Here is a 19,652-nt window from a genome sequence, read left to right as displayed (position 1 = left end):
TTCTAATTTTAAAAAAATTCATGAATGCCCTTTAGGGAAGGAAAATTGCTCTCCTTATCTGGCCTCCCTTACATGTGACTCCAAACCCCTCGAAATGTGGTTGACTCTTAGTTGCCACTTGAAATGGCCTAAAAAGCCTCTTGGTTTAAGGACAGTTAAGAATGTGAACAAATGCTGGGCTTGCTATCAATGCTGACATTCCCAGCTAAGAATTAATTTTGGAAAAGTGGTCCCTGATATACTTCTGCTGAGGAAACGTTAGTAGATTGGTAGCATTTCCAGGAAATCTCCCTCCTGCATAATTGGATCTTTTGATTGAACACCAGTAGATGCAGTCTGATCATAGTCTCACACATAGTACAGTCTGAGAATTGTCCAAAATGCCAATATACCATCATGGTTTTCCTTTGTGCTTTAGATTCTGGTGGGAAAATGAACAGGTTTTTAACAACAGCCAACAGCAGGCTCTACAGCAAGTCTCACTGTCCAGAATAATCTGTGATAACACCAGGATTGAAGAACTCCCACAGGATGCCTTTACATTCAGACCATACCCTGAAGGGTTTGTCAGGTGTGCACAGATTGGACAGGTAGACCTGAGTGCCTGGAAAGAGAATTTGGAAGGTACAGTTTTGGAGGGGTACAGTCACAGTTCTCCTGGTTTATCAATGCCAATTTTGTTTGGCCTATATGCGACTGAACTGGTGGTTATAAGAAGAAGCAGGAGATGGAATTAGAGGAACTTCTTTAGATAATATGAAGGTGGAAGCAATTACTCATTAGAACAAAAGTTAATTATTTGTTTGATAATCAAATAAATTAAATTAATTAAGATCTGTAGTTAAGAATATAATAATGATACAATTTATAATCTCCCACTTGCAATTCTGATTGACACATGGACATTGTGTGTGTTCGGTGCAATGGTTTGATTGTGTAGGAAGTTTTGGATGACTGTTGGATGAAAAATGTCCTTTCAGATCAGAAATGTGGTCCCGAACTTTGAATGGTTTTTCATTTTAACATTCCACCTTGCTGTCATGCTCATCTCTCTGATGTTGATCTCTTGCAGTGTTCTGATGAAGCTCAAACCAAATCCAAAGAACAACATCTTTTAACTGATGAGGCATCTCAGACCCACCCAGATTGGACCATGAGTTCAACAATCTCAGACTATAACATCTCCTCCCTTTTATTTATCCTCTCTTCGCATATTTCAATTTTAGTTATTTTTTTTCATGGATTTCAGACAACAGCTGTTTTCTGTCCTGTCATTCACATCTCCTTGAAACAAAGAGGTTGTTCCTTTACAAGTCCCACAACTGCACTCATTGGCCTTAGATCAGCCTGACAATTAATCACTTCTGTATTAAACCCAATCACAGGCCATTTTTGTTCTTTTCTTTCCTTCTCCATTTCACTTCCTTGAAACATATTATCTTTCCAATGTTTCCCAGATCTGTTGGAAGGTCACAGACAGGAAATGCTAACTCTGCCCCTGTTTCCATCCTTACTGCCTGACCTGCTGAGAACTTCCAGATGTTTTTGCTTTTAATACAATGATGGTTCTTTTATAAGGCAGCAGAGTAGAAGAAGCACCAAATAGTTTGGTTGTGTTTGGATGAACAGGAGGCCACCAGGATGCTGCTTGGCCTGCTGTGTTCATCCAGCTCGGCACTTTTATCTTGGATTTTCCAGCATCTGCAGTTCCCATTATCTCTGCTTCTGACACTGTGGCTTAGTCCTTTCCACAATTGCTCTCCCAAATCATCACTGACGTTTTGTCCAACTGGATCAATCTCTGGATAGTTTGATTTAGTGTCCACCTGAAGATGGTTACACTGAACACCCAAAATTCATTACTGGCATGACAAAAGGCTCACTCAGATTGGAGCAAGCTTTCTGCTGCCTGGACAGGGAGGGGGGGGGGGGGGGGTGGGCGTGACCAGATGGTGCCATCTGCTGGTCAGCTGTTTGACTGTTTAAATGTATTTCCATTTATCTCGTAAAATGTCACTCGTCCCACCACCACTACTTTTCTTTAAACTACACAGTCATGCATTTTAATTTGCCAACTTTGTCATGTGCTTCAACACCAGAATGCATCTATGATTTACCATCCTTTAGTTTGTAAACTGTGTGCTATTGTGCTTCATGTTCTATAAAGGTGTAAGAGTTTGATGTGTTAATACTGAGGAAAATGTTAAATACCTCCCACTATGCTGTTCACACTTGGACTACTGGGCAAAACAGTTTAGGATCTTGAAGGATTAAGGCTCAACATCCAGATCTTCCACATAAAACTCTGTACCTCTGCCTGCAATATCAATGCAACTTGTAACTAATTGGTATCATACTATAAACGACTTCCTGCTCAATACAAGACCCTTTTCTAGTTTAACCAGGAATTGTTTTCCATTACCACATTAAACCCAAAAGAGCCTACACATCCTTATACTTAGAGAGCACTGTGACAACAGATAGATCCCATGTGGGGTACAGAGTTGGTTTGATTGCACATTCAACATGGCGATCGGGATGAGATCTTTAGATTCCACTTAAGCCACTCATTCTACAGATAGTCAACAGCAGGAAGGAGCAGAAGATTAAAGCACCTTACAGAAGAAACACTTGAAGTAAGATTTAGCAGGAAGAAATCAGTCAAATGGTTAAAGCGTATTAAATCGTGTAAAGGGTGCACTGCAGCAGGACAGTTAGGGACTCCATGAGAGGGAGTACTTTATTTCAAAGCAGATACAGACGGCATAATGTGGCAGTGATCTATTGGAGTAGTCCCAAATCAAGGTTCAATAGGTGGGTGAATGGACATTGGAGGCTTTGGGAACAAAGTTTAAATCTCTGGTGGGCAAGGAGTGGGAAAGTGAAAAGCAAAGGAAGTACTTACAACTCAGATCAAGAGCCAAAGCATGTATGCAGTGCACATGTGGTTATAGTAGGGAAAATTAAACCATAAAAACAGTTCCAACTGAGATCATAGACCCAAGAATGTTGCAAAGCCAGAATAAATTTGGCAAAAAGGCAGATTAGAAACCTTAGCAGGCTTGATGTAACAGAAGTAGAAACTTAGGACTTTTTTTCTGAAAGGAAAGGCATTAGATCCTTCTTTTCAACCATGTTAAAGACAGGAAGCATATGTTTTAACTGTAGGAACAGAAATCATCCAGGAAAAGATCATTGAAAGAAATAGTGGACATTATTAGAACCGCAGACAGCAAGAGTCAGCCCACATGAAATTGTCAAAGAAATAGGATTCATCTTCAAAAAAGATGAGGGAGTCATTTAGTAAAACCGTGATTAAGGTAGGCATTGTTTATTAAAGCCACCCCCAGCAGGATTTACTCAGTAAAGTTACAAAGGAAATGCAATAATTCATTAAGGCTACAAACAGGAGAATTCATCCAGTTAAGCCATAAAAGTTGCAAATTATCCATTTAAGCTTTTCATAGCTATCACATAAAAGCCAAAAGAACTGCGGATGCTGTAAATCAGGAACAAAAACAGAGTTGCTGGAAAAGCTCAACAGGTCTGGCAGCATCTGTGGAGGAGAAAACGGAGTTAATGTTTTGGGTCTGGTGACCCTTCCTCAGAACTGATGGTGGCTGGGAAAACGTCAGCTTATATGCAGAAAATAGGGAGATGGGTGGGGTAGGGAGTAAAGAGTAAGATAGAGCCCAAAGAGAGAGAAAAGCAGTTGGACAGACAAAGGATTTGCTAACAATTATGCTGGGAGGGTGAATAGTTGTTAATGGGAAGTGTTAGTGACTAACAACAGGGGGTATGTAGTGGCGGGCTATCACATGTCTGCTAACTTCACACCCATGTCCGTCCCTATCCTCCACCTCAGCCAGGAGCTATCTCTGAACCTGCCGCCTCATAGCATGGGGGACCGGAGGTAGATGGGAGTGTTGCAAATGGTGGACTTCTATCTCCCACACACTAATTTTTGAAGACTGTTACCCAGCACAATTGATGCGTCACTGGGCATGCATCAAGTAGCCCATCATGACTGTGATCTCAGAAATTGCTCCATTGATTCAGATCCTTGAATTCACAGGAAATGGTTCGAATGTCCCTTTGGAAATTTATCTTGGTCAATCACCTTGAGCAAGAAGGTAAGGCTTTCTCAGCAGAACCCTCACATTCTTTTTTGTCACATGTCAGATTGGATAAAAATCAGGAATAAATAAAGACAGATCACAGGATAGTCCCTTAAATAATAAAAGAGATGCTTCATGTTTCCTTACAAGTCATCAATCAGTGCCAGTCATGAGAGAGGTCAGTATACTCATGTCATTGGCTAAGTAATTCCCAGAAAAAAGGGAATGACACCCATGTGAATAAAACAATAAGTACAAAGTTTATAATTGACAAAATGAATTTTATCAAAGAAAACCTGTGTCACTGTTTTTCTGGAGAGATGGTTACTGGAGCGATGTGAGATGTTGCATTTTGGTAAGTTAAACCAGGACTGGACTTACACAGTTAATGGAAGAACCCTGAGGAGTGTTGTTGAAAAGAGAGATTTAGGAGTGCAGGTACATACTTCCTTAAAAGTGGCATCACAAGTAGACAGGGTGGTGAAGAAGGCATTTTGCAATCTTGCCTTCATTGGTCAGAGCATTGAGTCAGAAGTTGGAACGTCATGTTACAGCTGTACAAGACATTAGTAAGGCCACAATTAGAGTGTGGCATACAATTCTGGTCATCCTGGTACAGGAAGGATGTTATTAAACTGGAAAAAGTACAAAATAGATTTACAAGGATGTTACTGAGGCTGGATTTCACTTATTGGGAGAGACTGGGTTCACTGAGACTTTCTGCTGGAGCTTAGATCACTGAGGGGGTGACCTTATAGAGGTTTAAAAAATTATGAGGTGCACAGATTAAGTGGATTGTCAAGGTATTTTCCCCAGAGCAGAGGAGTCCAAAAGTAGAGGGCAAATGTTTAAGGTGAGAGGGAAAGACTTAAAAGGGACCCGAGGGGCAACTTTTTCATACAGTGGTTGGTGCGTGTATAGAATGAGCTGCCAGAAGAAGTATTAGACATGGGTGCAATTACAACATTTAGAAGATATTTGAATAGGTACATGAACATGAAAGGTGTATAAGGATATGGTCCAAATAGACCAACACGAGGAGAAGCCATTTTGGGTTTGTTGCTTGGCAATGAACCGGGCCAAGAGTTAGACCTATTGGTAGGAGAGCATTTTGGCGGTAGCGATCATAACTTTGCTACTTTTACAATATTCATGGAAAAGAATAGGTACATGCAGCAAGTAAGGTTTATAACTGGAGGAAGGGTAATTACAATTCTGTTTGGCAAGAACTGGATAACTTAAATTGGGAACAGATGCTGTCAGGGAAGAGCACTATTGAAATATGGAGATTGTTTAAGGAATGCATACTGCGTGTGCTCAATAAGTTGTGGGAAGATGCGATCGAGTGAGGGAGTCTTGGTGCTCAAGACAGGTCAAACATCTGGTTAGGAGGATGAAGGATGCTTATGTAAGGTTTAGGAAACAAGGAACGGAAAAGGCTCCAGAGGGATGCAAGTTATTCGGGAAGGAGTTGAAGAAAGGGCTTAGGAGAGACACAAGGGGGGCATGAGAAAACCTTGGTCGATAGGATCAAGGAAAACTCCAAGGCTTTTTAAATGTACATGAAGAATAAGAGAATGACCAGAGAAAGGGGAGGGCCGATCAAGGATTGTAAAGGGAATTTGTGCACAGAGCCTAAAGCAATAGGAGAGATTCTTAATGAATATGTTTCTTCAGTATTCATAACTCAGAGGGACCTAGTTGTAGGGGAGGACAGTGTGACACAGGCTGGTCGGCTAGAGGAGGTCAATGTTAGTAAGGGAGAGGTGCTAGGAATTTTGAGGAACTTGAAGATAGATAAGTCCCCCAAGCCTGATGAGATTTATCCAAGGATTCTATGGGAAGCGAGGGAAGAGATTGCAGGGCCTTTGGCAATGATCTTTTTGTCCTCACAATCCATGGGTATAGTGCCGGAAGATTGGAGAGAGGCAAACGTCATTCCCTTGTTCAAAAAAGGGAATGGGGTAACCCTGAAAATGACACACCAGTTAGTCTTATGTCAGTGGTGGGCAAATTATTGGAAAGGGCTCTGAGAGACAGGATTTATGATCACTTGGATAGCCACAGTTTGATTCTTGACAGCATGGATTTGTGAGGGGTAGATCATGCCTCACAAACCTTACTGAATTCTTTGAAGAGGTGACCAAGCACGTGGATAAAGGTAGAGCAGTGGATGTGGCACACATGGATTTAAGTAAGGCATTTGATAAAGTTCCCCATGGTAGGCTCATGCAGAAGGTAAGGAGGCATCGGATGGGGGAAATGTGGCAGATTGGATTCAGAATTGGCTGACCCTTAGAAGACAAAGCGGCGTATTGGATGAAAAATATTCAACATGTTGCTCAGTTATGAGTGGTGTACCACAAGGATCTGTCCTGGTTCCTCGCCTATTTGTGATTTTTGCAAATGATTTGGACGAAAGAGTGGAAGGGTGGATTAGCAATTTTGTTGACAATACAAAGGTGGGTCATGTTGTGGACAGTGCAGAGGTCTCTTCTAGGTTACAAAGGGACCTTGGTAGAATGCAGAGCTGGGCTGAGAAGTGGCAGATGGATTTTAACCCAAAAAGTGCGAGGTGATTCCTTTTGGAAGGACAAACTTGAAAGCAGAATACAGGGTTAACAGAAAGATTCTTGGCAGTGTGGGGGTGCAGAGGGATCTTGGGGTTCATGTTCACAGTTCCCTGAGAGCTGCCAACTGGGTGGATAGAGTTGTTAAGAAGGCGTATGGTGTGTTAGCTTTCATTAAGAGAGGGATTGAGTTCAAGAGCCATGAAGTTATGCTTCAGCTATACAAAAGCCTGGATCGGCCACATCTGGAGTATTGTGTCCAGTTCTGGTCACCTCATTACAGGAAAGATGTGGAAGCATTGGAAAAGGTACAGAGAAGATTTACCTGGATGTTGCTTGGAATGGAGGGAAGGTCTAACGAGGAAGGGGGGAGAGAGCTAGGGCTTTTCTCTTTCGAATGACAAAGGATGAGAGGTGACTTGATAGAGGTGTACAAAATTATCAGAGGTGTTGATAGAGTAGACAGCCAGAGATTATTTCCTATGGTGGAGGTAGCTATTATGAGGAGTCGTAGTTTTAAAGTGAGTGGAGGTAGATGTAGAGGAGACGTCAGAGGTAGGTTCTTTACTCAGAGAGTGGTAGGGGTGGGGAATGCACTGCTGGAGACGGTAGTGGAGTTGGCCTCATTAGGGGCATTTAAGCGGCTGTTAGATAGACATGCAGATAATAGTAGAAGGTAGGGGTAGAGGTTAGATCGACCTTAGGGTTAGGGTAAAGGTTCAGTGCAACATTGTGGTCCAAATTGCCTGTACTATGCTTTACTGTTCTATGTTCTGTTCTAAATGCAAGCAAATGGGATTAGGGCAGTTTAGGAAACTGTGTCAGCATGGATGAGTTGGGCTGAAGGGCCTGTTTCCGTGTTGTAAGAATCTATGACTCTATGAATGCAGTGCTGAAAATTGAAACAATACTTTGCTCTGATTCAGATTTTATGCCTCAGTGTAAATATTATAAGATGTTAAAGTATTATAAGCAGTTTCACATGCACACTTCAGGAAGGATGTCAAGGCCTTTGAGAGCATGAGAAGAGACTCACCAGAATGTTTCAGGGATGCATGACTTCAGTTCGTAGAAAGACAAGGAGGCTCCTGTTGAAGAGACAATTAACAGGAACATTTGGAAATAAGATTTGACAGAATAAATAAGGAGAAGCTATTCCTTGTATGACCAGAATACTGACAACATTTAAAAGGCACTTGGATAGGTATGTGAATAAGAAAGGTTTAGAGGGATATAGGCCAAGTGCAGGGAAGTGGGAATGGTTTAGTAAAGGAAACTCAGTCAGCATGGATGAGTTGGACTAAAGAATCTGTTTCTGTGCTGCATGACTCTGTGGTTTGATTTAAGGTAATTGGTAAGATAATAAAATGTGAGGCTGGATGAACACAGCAGGCCAAGCTGCATCTCAGGAGCACAAAAGCTGACGTTTCGGGCCTAGACCCTTCATCAGAGAGGGGGATGGGGAGAGGGAACTGGAATAAATAGGGAGAGAGGGGGAGGCGGACCGAAGATGGAGAGAAAAGAAGATAGGTGGAGAGAGTATAGGTGGGGAGGTAGGGAGGGGATAGGTCAGTCCAGGGAAGAAGGACAGGTCAAGGAGGTGGGATGAGGTTAGTAGGTAGATGGGGGTGCGGCTTGGGGTGGGAGGAAGGGATGGGTGAGAGGAAGAACCGGTTAGGGAGGCAGAGACAGGTTGGACTGGTTTTGGGATGCAGTGGGTGGGGGGGAAGAGCTGGGCTGGTTGTGTGGTGCAGTGGGGGGAGGGAACGAACCGGGCCGGTCCAGGGATGCAGTAGGGGAAGGGGAGACCGCGAAACTGGCGAAGTCCACACTGACACCATTAGGCCGCAGGGTTCCCAGGCGGAATATGAGTTGCTGTTCCTGCAACCCTCGGGTGGCACCATTGTGGCACTGCAGGAGGCCCACGACGGACACGCCACCCAGAGAATGGGAGGGGGAGCGGATATGGTCCGCGACCGGGAGGCGCAGCTGCCCGCCGCGAACCGAGCAGAGATGCCCCGCAAAGCGGTCCCCAAGCCCCCGCCCGGCCCCCCCAATGCAGAGGAAGCCACACCGGGCACAGCGGACGCAGTATACCACACTGGCAGATGTGCAGGTGAACCTCTGCTTAATGTGGAATGTCATCTTGGGGCCTGGGATAGGGGTGAGGGAGGAGGTGTGGGGGCAAGTGTAGCAGTTCCTGCGGTTGCAGGGGAAGGTGCCGGGTGTGGTGGGGTTGGAGGGCAGTGTGGAGCGAACAAGGGAGTCACGGAGAGAGTGGTCTCTCCGGAAAGCAGACAGGGGTGGGGATGGAAAAGTGTCTTGGGTGGTGGGGTCGGATTGTAAATGGCGGAAGTGTCGGAGGATGATGCGTTGTATCTGGAGGTTGGTAGGGTGGTGTGTGAGAACGAGGGGGATCCTCTTTGGGCGGTTGTGGGGGGGCGGGGTGTGAGGGATGTGTTGCGGGAAATACGGGAGACGCGGTCAAGGGCGTTCTCGATCACTGCGGGGGGAAAGTTGCGGTCCTTGAAGAACTTGGACATCTGGACTTCACCAGTTTCGGGGTCTCCCCTTCCCCTACTGCATCCCTGGACCGGCCCGGTTCGTCCCCTCCCCCCACTGCACCGCACAACCAGCCCAGCTCTTCCCCCCCACCCACTGCATCCCAAAACCAGTCCAACCTGTCTCTGCCTCCCTAACCGGTTCTTCCTCTCACCCATCCCTTCCTCCCACCCCAAGCCGCACCCCCATCTACCTACTAACCTCATCCCACCTCCTTGACCAGTCCGTCTTCCCTGGACTGACCTATCCCCTCCCTACCTCCCCACCTATACTCTCTCCACCTATCTCCTTTTCTCTCCATCTTCGGTCTGCCTCCCCCTCTCTCCCTACTTATTCCAGTTCCCTCTCCCCATCCCCCTCTCTGATGAAGGGTCTAGGCCCGAAACGTCAGCTTTTGTGCTCCTGAGATGCTGCTTGGCCTGCTGTGTTCATCCAGCCTCACATTTTATTATCTTGGAATTCTCCAGCATCTGCAGTTCCCATTATCTCTGATACTAATTGGTAAGATAGCCAGAATGAATTGTTATGATTTGGAATGCATTCTTGAGGTGTCTATGAAAAAGATGCAGTAGTAATTTTTAGATGGGCCCTGGATTAATACTTGAAAATTGTAGATCTATTGAGGGAATAGGGACTAATTGAAAACCTATTTTAAAACACTGGTGCAAGCTTCATGGGCTGTTTGGCCTCATACTGTAGGAATTGATGATTGTGTGTTTTTCACTTGAATCTTATTGAGATACATTCTGCAGCAGCTTGACTTGCCTTTGACCATTGTTTTGACCATTGCAACCTCCTTAGAATTACAGCACATTTTGTAATCCAAAATTTGATTCTACACTTAGGACCTCACTCTAGCATTTATTTTATTTACTCCTTGACAGTGACCCCCTGCAGCTCTGTCCCAGCAGTTGAGCATGCCCATTTCTCGATCTGTCTGTCCTCAGTCAGGTATAGCTGCGAGTCTGGATTCAAACTGGTGGGAGAGGACACAATAACGTGCCTGAGTAATGGACAATGGAACCAGGAACCACCGAGCTGTACAGGTAGGAGCTGCCAACTGGCTGTTGTGTAACTCTAACATAGTACAAAGCTGTCCTCTGGGGCTATCAAATTGAATTACATACTTTTTAAATTGGTTTAGAAATTCAGTTCCTGACAAAGTGACATATGTCTGCCAGGGACCTTCATGCTCTTATTTTCTGACAAAAACAGCATTGATCCATGCAACTTTTTCACGCTGGGCTTGCACTAAGACTCAGGTTTAATAAAACGGGCTGTGGGGAGTAGCAAGTCTTCTGCAATTCTGTTTAATTTAATAAACATTGGTGTTGGTATTTGACATCTAGTTATCAGCCCGAAACACCCTAGATCAGCAGTCTATTTAGTAGTCAAGAGTTCCTTCTATATTGTTTCATGAAGCAATTTCTTATCTTCCTTGCATCACAGTGCACACCATGACCTAAAGTTCTTTCCTCTATAGCTGCCTCTGTGCGCCCTCCCCACTGCTTTGTTCCATGATGTACCACAAAGTAATTTTAGTCCCAGCACTGGTATACACCCATAATAAAGCTTTGCGGCCCAAAACTGAAATTTACATAATGCATGACTTGGATTATCATAGACACCCTACGGTGTGGAATCAGGCCATTTGGCCCATTGCATCCACACTGACCCTCTGAAAAGCTACTCACCCAGACCCACCCTATACCTGTAAGCCTGCATTAGCCATGGATAAACCACCTAGTCTGCTCATCCCCAGACACTATGGGCAATTTAGTACGGCCAATCCATATAACCTGCACATCTTTGGACTTTGGGAGGAAACTGGAACCCTGGAGGAAATCCACACAGACACAGGAAAAATGTGCAAACTCTACACAGACAGTCTCCAGAGGATGGAATTGAACTCGGGTCTTTGGGGCTATGAGACAGCAGTGCTAACCACTGAGCCACCTTGCTGTGTGTAGCATTATGTAGATCCTCAAAACGAGTCATCAATTTCTCTTCAGTCCAAAAACTGGTTCAGTTTTGTTGGTGGCTATTTAGCAACATTTTGAATGCACTTATTGTAGTTCCTTCTGACACATTCTTTCGAGTCATGTTCACATTTCACATGGAATCTGACCACAGGGAATATTTTTACAGAGTGGCTGCAACAATACTTACTCAGTTCTCGCCTACTTGCCACTGTGATTCATTGTAATGTATTTGTTTTATTCTGCAGACATGGCAATGACTTAAATATGATTCTGCACCATTTAGCTCTGAGAAGAAGGTAATTCTAAGTATGTATAAGGCATCAAGGATACTAGAGTCCATTCTATGTGAGCACTACCCAAGTTTAAAGAACATGACCCATGGTCAACTTGATCACTTTACTCCATCTTTTGAAAACTAGTTTCAACTTTCATCCAAATGTTGCCGATATTCAGAGGACTTATGTTGACATACTGAAAATTTATGGAAAATTCTGGTGATCTTTCTGCTTTCAAGAGTGGAGAATGTACTAAGCAGCTTGCATCCAGCACACTGATTACACTTGATTACTGTTCCTAGGTGCATTATAATCCTGTTACAGAATCAACAAATAAAAACAGTGAACATAACTATTACCTCAGGGCTGATTGTTTGAAGCAGAATTCATATTTGTGTCAGACTATTAGCCTATAAATTAGTGTGACTATTAATCTGTAAGCTTGAGCTCACTCAAACATGAGGTCTGCCCCTGCCCTCACTCACACTGAGTTCTATGTGCTCATCACAAGACTATATGACTTAGGAGCAGAAGCAGGCCATTTAGCCCTTCAAGCCTGCCCTGTCACTCAATGAGATCATGGATGATCTGTTATCCTCACTCTTGTACTTGTTGGCCAACTTTAGCTTTCGTCAAGTAACACTTTGAATTCAAAATACTCATTCTCGCTTTCAAAACTTTCCAACATTTGGCGACCCTATGCTTATCAGAACCATTTAGCTCAGTTGATCAGAGTGTATTAATTAATAACACTGATAGTGTGGGTTTAATTTTTCTAACAGCTGTGCAGTTCTTGGGGCTTGATCTTGACTTGTCCTATTGTGGTATAATTGCATTTCAGAGCCATATGTCGCAACCCTACAACAATAAGAATGCTTCAGGTAGAGATAGAAGGAGGGAGGGACACAGATCTATAACTTAGTGATTTAATGCTGATAATCCAATACTATTCTCTTCAGAATCTTGATTTTAATTTGTCCCCAATTAGTAGCTGTGTCTTCAGCTGCCAAAATGCTAAGCTCTGACACTCCCTCCAAGATATCTCACTGTCTCATTATTTTTCTTTCATTCTTTCCGCCAAACCTTAGAATTGATCCCAGCCCAATCTTTTGATAATGTACCTGTCCAATAGTACCTTATGTGGGTCCGTGTCAGATTTTGTTTTGTGCTCCTCCTGTGAAGTGCCTTGTTATGTTAAAGATGTGATTTAATTACGAGTGGTAGTTGTGAGAAAAGATGGAAAAGACAGAAAGGAACATAGTATGTATATGTTGTGTCTATAATGGTGTGTAGAATATACTCATCAAAATAGGCTTCAACATCTGACCAATTAGTATCACTTGTTCTGATGCATGCTGTCCTGGGTGTTGTCAATCATGCTTCATATGCACAGGATGTTTGTATTCACGACTGTGTGACTCAAGTGTAATGGAGTCTTTGGCTATACAGACACGTCAAGCCTTATATCCACTTTCCCTGCCCAACAGAAAATAAAAGCCCCTTTGCCCATTTCTGCACACTCACCTCTTCAGATCCTTTGGAGATAAGTTTCTGTGGAAATCTTCCTCTCACTTTCCATAATTTTGGTGAAAGATCTGTGGGTGGTTTAAGTTCCACTCTATTTCTCTTCATTATGCCCAGTCAGGGCTAGCAGTGGCCCATGAGGACATTGCAAAAGCGCTATTTATCAATCTCCTTTTTAGTGGCATTTTCATAGTGGACATCTGTGATCCTGTCAGATTTCTGAAAGTTTATCTTTTCATAGCCTTGGATCTTTCTGAGACGTTGTATTGAATTAGTTTGACAATCAGCAAGACCGGTGTGTCTCATGTAAGGTGAACTTTTCTTTGCTCACTGTTGTGCCTAGAACCTCGTGTGTACCTATACATATCTATTAGGTAATATCTGAGGGTACTCTTGGGGTGAGGACAGCAAACAGCCTGTCCCCTCGAAAAAAGAAAGCCCAAGCCTTACATTTTGCCAAAAGAAATTCAAAGTGCCTCAATTTTTGAAACATCCCTTAATTTTTACTTATAACGTAAATACCTGATCCTCAGAATCATCATTGTTCTCCCCTTTGTATCAACTCAATGGCAGTAACATCCTGCTGATTTCTGCATGTCCCAAATTGCACACACCGATCTCTAACAATCTTCACACTTCAGATTTATATTGTCTCCGGCAAAGTATCTGGTATCCTCTTTGTTATAGATGAGTTACATGCTGGAATTTTCATGAATTTACCAAATTCTTAAGAATTGAAAAGGCGAATACTGATGTCAGGGCTACAGCATCTCCTTCACAATGCTTTTCCAGTCTAAAACCTTTTTATTTGTCAATTGTCTACCTGATAACAGCATCCTATTCTCTGTCTCCCTGTAACTTTTAGGCAATCTGTGAGAGACCTTGTCAAAGTCACTTGAGGACTCCAAAAGTGTTTCATCAATTGGAATTTTATGTCCAAAGCAGCAATGTCTTTCAAGTTGATAACGACGAAGTAGGTACCTTTGCTAAATTTTTGTTTAATTATATTTGCAGAAATTGTACTTTCCTAAATGTCACCCACTGTATCATAAAATAACACAAAAAGCTGTACAGCAGATTTTCTGCACAGTTATTACTTCTGTACTGATTGTAGGATGTATGAGTATTTGATTTGTGGACCGAAATTGAGGTAAGAAAATGAATTTAACTGCTGACAAATGTCAAATAATTTAATTATCCAGGGGAATTCAAAATTACTAATGTTCAACATGTCAGGAAATGGAACTGAGCTAAACATAATTTATGTCCCGATATTAATATCTACAGCATTAATAAATGTTTGTCATAACTGTTGATAAATTTTTGTTTAGGTTCTAATTAAGTTACACATTCTGGACTTGCAAAATGAGTGCCATGAAATTGAAAGAAATGTTTATTTATTGACATCATATCATAAACTCTTACAGAAGGTTGTTTCTTCCTAAAAAAAAATTCCAGGTTATGTGGGCAATTTACTTTAATCTCTTGTAGACTGCTTTTAATTTATTCTGTTTTTCAAAGACATTTGTTAAGCATTTGTTTCTTGTTATGCTGAATTATCTCATTGACAAATAAATTTATCAGGCTTAGCCTGAATGTAGTAAAGTGACAGTGTGACATTCACTGCCTTTCAGAGCACACGAGAGTGTAATTATCACCCTACCTGCATTACACTTTAATAAAGAATAATTATAGGTTCCAGAATGCACTAATATGTAGACAGTTATAGGTTTGATCTCAAAGATTCTATCTGTTCTTATGGAAACCACCTTTTAATGTGAGAATTTTATAGAAAGAGCAATTAGGAGAAAGCTCAAATCATAACATTTTATCTTTCTGAAATTGTATCCTTTGTTACTAACATACTGGGTTAATTATGTTTGTACTGTTGGTGGGAAGTTGCCAGTTGAGTTGAAGGACAAAGAGAGAACAAAACATTTTGCCGGGTATAGGGAAAACCCAGAAAATGAAGGAGAGAGGGAGAAGGAGAGAGCAATTCTTAACAAGAGAACAACTATTTCAGTGCTGGTATAGACACCATTTATTTGACCCATGTCAGACAAGGAATTGCATAGGATGTAACATGGTTGCTACTAATTTATTTTACTGATTCTGCACAAGAAAAGAGTAATCACAGCAACAGACAACAATATATTAATGATAAGAGCATCAGAGCGTTAGCTGAGATCAACAACATCAGAACAAACAGATTACTCAATTTAAACAATGTCCTTGGTTATTGGAAAGATCTTGCACTTATTGTAAGCCTCTGCATGTACATTCAAATGAATTGCAGTCACGAATATGTAGGCACATGGATTAGCCAAATTAAGCAGCTCTAATAATCACAAACAATTGATGAAGTTACCTGTGGAATCTTTGGTTGTAATGATGACAAAACTGTCAGTTTAGCATATAGCCATCCAAATAAAAGCATATCTCAAAATCCAGCATTTCTGATTATTTCACTGAAGTGGCATGCCCCGAAGATCCAAAACTTATGCTGCCGTAGAGTCTTCTGCTGAATTATAAAGGGTTTGGAAGAGGTTCTGAAGAAGTTGGGGGGTAGGAAAGGGCAACAGGGGGAAGGGGTGTGCCAGGGGTGGGTGTGTGTTTGGGGTTTGGGGGCTACTTTCACACGACACAATACCACCTTGACGGAGAATATTTTATGTGCTGCTCTGCTGATTACTCCATAAGCATTTGAGAGCAGTCCTCTGCAAGGGTCTGGGAAAGTAAAAGGGGGAAAAAAGTCACCACCACAATCTTCTCAAGGGCAAATGGTGATTGGAAGTAAATGCTGCCTTGCTATCGTCACTCATACCCCAGAATCAAATATGTAAAAGTGTGAGGACTGGAATCATATCCAGTGACTGTATTGCCAAAGACCATGCTTTAAAAGGGACTGAAGGGGAAGACTCACTCCATTTTGTTGAGTACTTTCTTGGCACTGGTGGAGAGAGCACATAATAGCTGTATTCCTATATTTAATGGTAAACTTCATCCCCATCCACCTCTCTTGTATCCTCATAGTTGAGAAGCAATTTGGTGTTAGGGTGTAGCCCAAGCATCAACTCCTGAGCCGTCTTTGAGAAAATCTGTACTCGCTGTATTTCCTTCGGATGTCACTGGTTGAGGTTCTGAAAATATTATTTAATAAGTTAATGTTATTAGATGTTACCTCTTTGGTACATTCGTAGAATTACTAAAGCTTGAATTATCAAATTGTCCTATATGTAAGCTTAGCGAGGAAAATTCTTAATTGGTGCGTATTATTGGAAAATACTTGAATTTTGGGGCATGTTGTGGAGGAAATGTCAAAAGTCAGCTTCTCATTTAGTGCCAAATACTAACACCTGAAGTGAATCGGCCAGGCTCATTTATGCTCTAGAGAGTGTAGCTTAAGGATAAAGGAGAACCAAAGCTATAGCGTTGATTGGCCAGAAGATTAAGGACTAGATGTTTCAGGACATCCGCTCAAAACATACAAGTTACAGTTAGCAGTGAAAAAGCTGACACTAAGGCTTCAAGACTGATCGGCAAGAAGAATGATTTGAATATTAGAAGTTCCAGGACCTTCTGTTAAGGAGACAAATTAAATTCAGAACATATGAATTTGGAGCAGGGATAGACATCAGGCCCTCAGATCTTCTCTGCCTTTCAATATGACCATGACAGATTTGGTTGCAAACTCCACTCTGCACTCTAGCTCTCCCAATAACCTTTCACCCCCTTGCTTAGCAAAATTGACCTACCTCTGCTTTAAAAGTACTCAAAGACTCTGCTTTTACATCTTTGATGAAGGGAGTTCCAAAGAACACAACCCTCTTGAGAGAAAAAAAAGTCCTCCTCAACTTTGTCTTAAATTGACAACACTTTATTATTAAATAGCGACTTTACCACCCACTGCTTATCAAGCAGACAGATCAACATATAAGTGGGAAGGGACAGTACCTCAAAACTGTTGAGCCTCTTATCAGAGATAATGGGAACTGCAGATGCTGGAGGATCCAAGATAACAAAGTGTGGAGCTGGATGAACACAGCAGGCCAAGCAGCATCTCAGGAGCACAGATGCTGCTTGGCCTGCTGTGTTCATCCAGCTCCACACTTTATTATTAAATAGTGACTCCCTAGTTCTATATTCTCCTGAAGGAGGTTCCAATGCTCTCCACGTCTATCTTGTCAAGATTTGTTTCATCAAATTTCCTCTTGTTCTTCTAAACTCCATTGGATACAAGCCTAACCTGTCCAGTCCTTCCTCATAGGATAACACATCCACTTTAGCAATTAAAGAAGGACCAAAAGGACTGTGGATGCTGTAAATCAGGGACAAAAACAAAGTTGCTGGAAAAGATCAGCAGGTCTGGCAGCATCTGTGGAGGAGAAAACAGAGTTAATGTTTCAGGCCTGGTGACCCTTCCTCAGTTCTGAGGGACCCGAAACGTTAACTCTGTTTTCTCCTCCATTTTAGCTATTAGTCCAGTTAGCCTCCTCCAAACTGCTTCTAATGTTTTGAATCCTCAAATAAAGAAGGTAATATTGTACACATTACTCCAGACACAGTCTGATTATTGTCCTGTATAACTGAAGAATAATCTTTCTAAGTTTGCATTGGCATTTTCTCTAGTAATGAAGGATTTGCTTTCTTAATTACCTGCATATCAACAGTTTGTGATTCATGCATTCGACATGCAGATCACTCTGCATATAAGGGCTCTGTAATTTCTCACAAATTTGTACTTTTGTCTCTGTACAAGTATGTCCCATTGTACTTGTCCTTCCAAGATGGTCAATTTCTCCACATTATATTCCAGTTGTCATATATTTGCCCTTTCATGTTACCTAACCATATCCCTTTGTAGCCTCCTCATGTCTTTATCACAACTCCCCTTCTATCTATGCTGTGGGTTGGAATTTAAAAATAGACACGTGTTGTAATAACAATATAGGGTGTTGGTAAGGCCACACCTGGAACTTCTGGCCTCTATACTAAAAAAGGATATAGTAACATTGGAGGCAGTTCAAAGGAAATTCGTCAGGCTGATTCCTGGGATAAAAGGGTTGACTGATCAAGAACGGTTAATTAGATTTGTTGAATAGTTGGAGTTGGCTTGCACAGGTAGCCTTAGTAACTGAACCAGGTTTTGAGAGAGACAGAGACCGAGAAGGAGAGAGGTTTCTTGTTCCCTCAACATGGCTGCAGTTACCACGCTATAACCTGCCTGGACACGTTCAGCGGGACATGGTCAATTTATGAAAAGCTTTCTCGTGAGTTGAAAAGACACTTTTGAGGATGTTGTCTCAGATGTTCCTGGGGAGCTCTGATTTAATGTGGTATCTCAAAGCCTTAAATGATCAAACTTCAGATTGCTGCTATCTTAACTTTTGTCCCACAAGGTAAGGTAAATATCTCTGGAATTCCCTGCTTCTCCAGTGTCTTTTTTGTCTCAGAAGTTGTTTCTGAATGTTCACATCTTTAAGAATCAGTTGTTTTGACCAAATTCTAAATGGTTCCCATTATAGTTGCTACAAGAATGATGCATCAGACTGTCCAGATATTTTCCAATCAACCCATTCAGAAATGTTATCACACAACTCTGGAGCCGGTGGGACTTGAATCCAGGCCCTCTGGCTCAGAGAAAGAACGAAAAGAGCATTCCTATACACACACACAGACACACACACATACAAATACATGTGCATGTGCACACACACGAGCATACACACAGATGCATGCACACACACAGACACATGCACGAAGACACGCAGACATATGCACGCGCACATACACACACAGAGATGCATGTACACACACACACAGATGCATGCACACACAGGCGCATGCACACACACACATGCAAACACACATGCACACACAAGCAGACATATGCATGCACATACACACACACACAGGTGCATGCACATGCGCAGACACATGCACACACACACATACTCACACAGACAGACACATGCACACATGCAGACACATACATGTGCACACATACACACACATGCACACACACAGATCAATGCACACATAGAAACACATGCACGTGTACCCACACACAGACACATGTGTGCACCCACACACACATAAACACGCACACACACACACAGACACACAGACACACACACACACACACACACACACACACGCACACACACACACACACACACATAGATGGTCACACACAGAGAGACACATACATGCACACTTGGCTGATATGAAACAACAAGTATCAGTTATATAACCTCTTGCAGCCAATTTTACATATTCTATTAGCTTTTGGTTTTAAAAAACATCTTAACCTCTTCATTAAATAGAAAATGTTATAATTACATGCAATATAGTCTAGTGTTATAGCCTCACCAGCTAGGTGCCTCTGATTTAGGAATACCTGGTGCTGTCCTGCATGTTGTCCTGAACTGCTTGATCCAGGCTTAAATCCCTAGCTGAATGGTCATGGTGGGGTGAAGGAATATATTGGGTCATGTGTGTAAAAGCTGTTGTGGAATACTATTCTGTGGCTGATGCTCCCCAACAGCTCAAAAATGCCCTGTTCTGAATGGTTAGGTCTGTTCTGAATCCATCCCATTCAGCACAGGGGTAGTTGTGCTA

At 42.2% G+C, this 19,652-nt stretch overlaps 2 protein-coding genes across 3 annotated transcripts in view; one reads left to right on the top strand and one right to left on the bottom strand.

The window, feature by feature from the left end:
* Positions 1 to 13,989, top strand: part of LOC125464415 (eosinophil peroxidase-like) — a 36,478-nt gene extending 22,489 nt beyond the window's left edge. Inside the window, exons 11-13 of the mRNA XM_048556729.2 lie at positions 419 to 624; positions 10,135 to 10,296; positions 13,897 to 13,989. Of these exons, the coding sequence (XP_048412686.2) occupies positions 419 to 624; positions 10,135 to 10,296; positions 13,897 to 13,907 (379 nt within the window). The 3' untranslated portion in view covers positions 13,908 to 13,989. The remainder of the gene's footprint in view (positions 1 to 418; positions 625 to 10,134; positions 10,297 to 13,896) is intronic.
* Positions 13,990 to 14,901: 912 nt separating this feature from the next.
* Positions 14,902 to 19,652, bottom strand: part of LOC125464558 (eosinophil peroxidase-like) — a 44,120-nt gene continuing 39,369 nt past the window's right edge. The window contains exon 15 of one of the 2 annotated variants that reach the window (XM_048557071.2): positions 14,902 to 16,171. In XM_048557071.2, coding sequence (XP_048413028.2) covers positions 16,083 to 16,171 — 89 coding nt within the window. In that variant the 3' untranslated portion in view covers positions 14,902 to 16,082. The remainder of the gene's footprint in view (positions 16,172 to 19,652) is intronic. The other variant, XM_048557070.2, reaches the window with a different exon arrangement.

This window comes from Stegostoma tigrinum, chromosome 27, assembly GCF_030684315.1.
Source record: "Stegostoma tigrinum isolate sSteTig4 chromosome 27, sSteTig4.hap1, whole genome shotgun sequence".
Lineage (NCBI taxonomy): Eukaryota > Metazoa > Chordata > Chondrichthyes > Orectolobiformes > Stegostomatidae > Stegostoma > Stegostoma tigrinum.
This window is presented reverse-complemented; position numbering and strand designations above follow the sequence as displayed.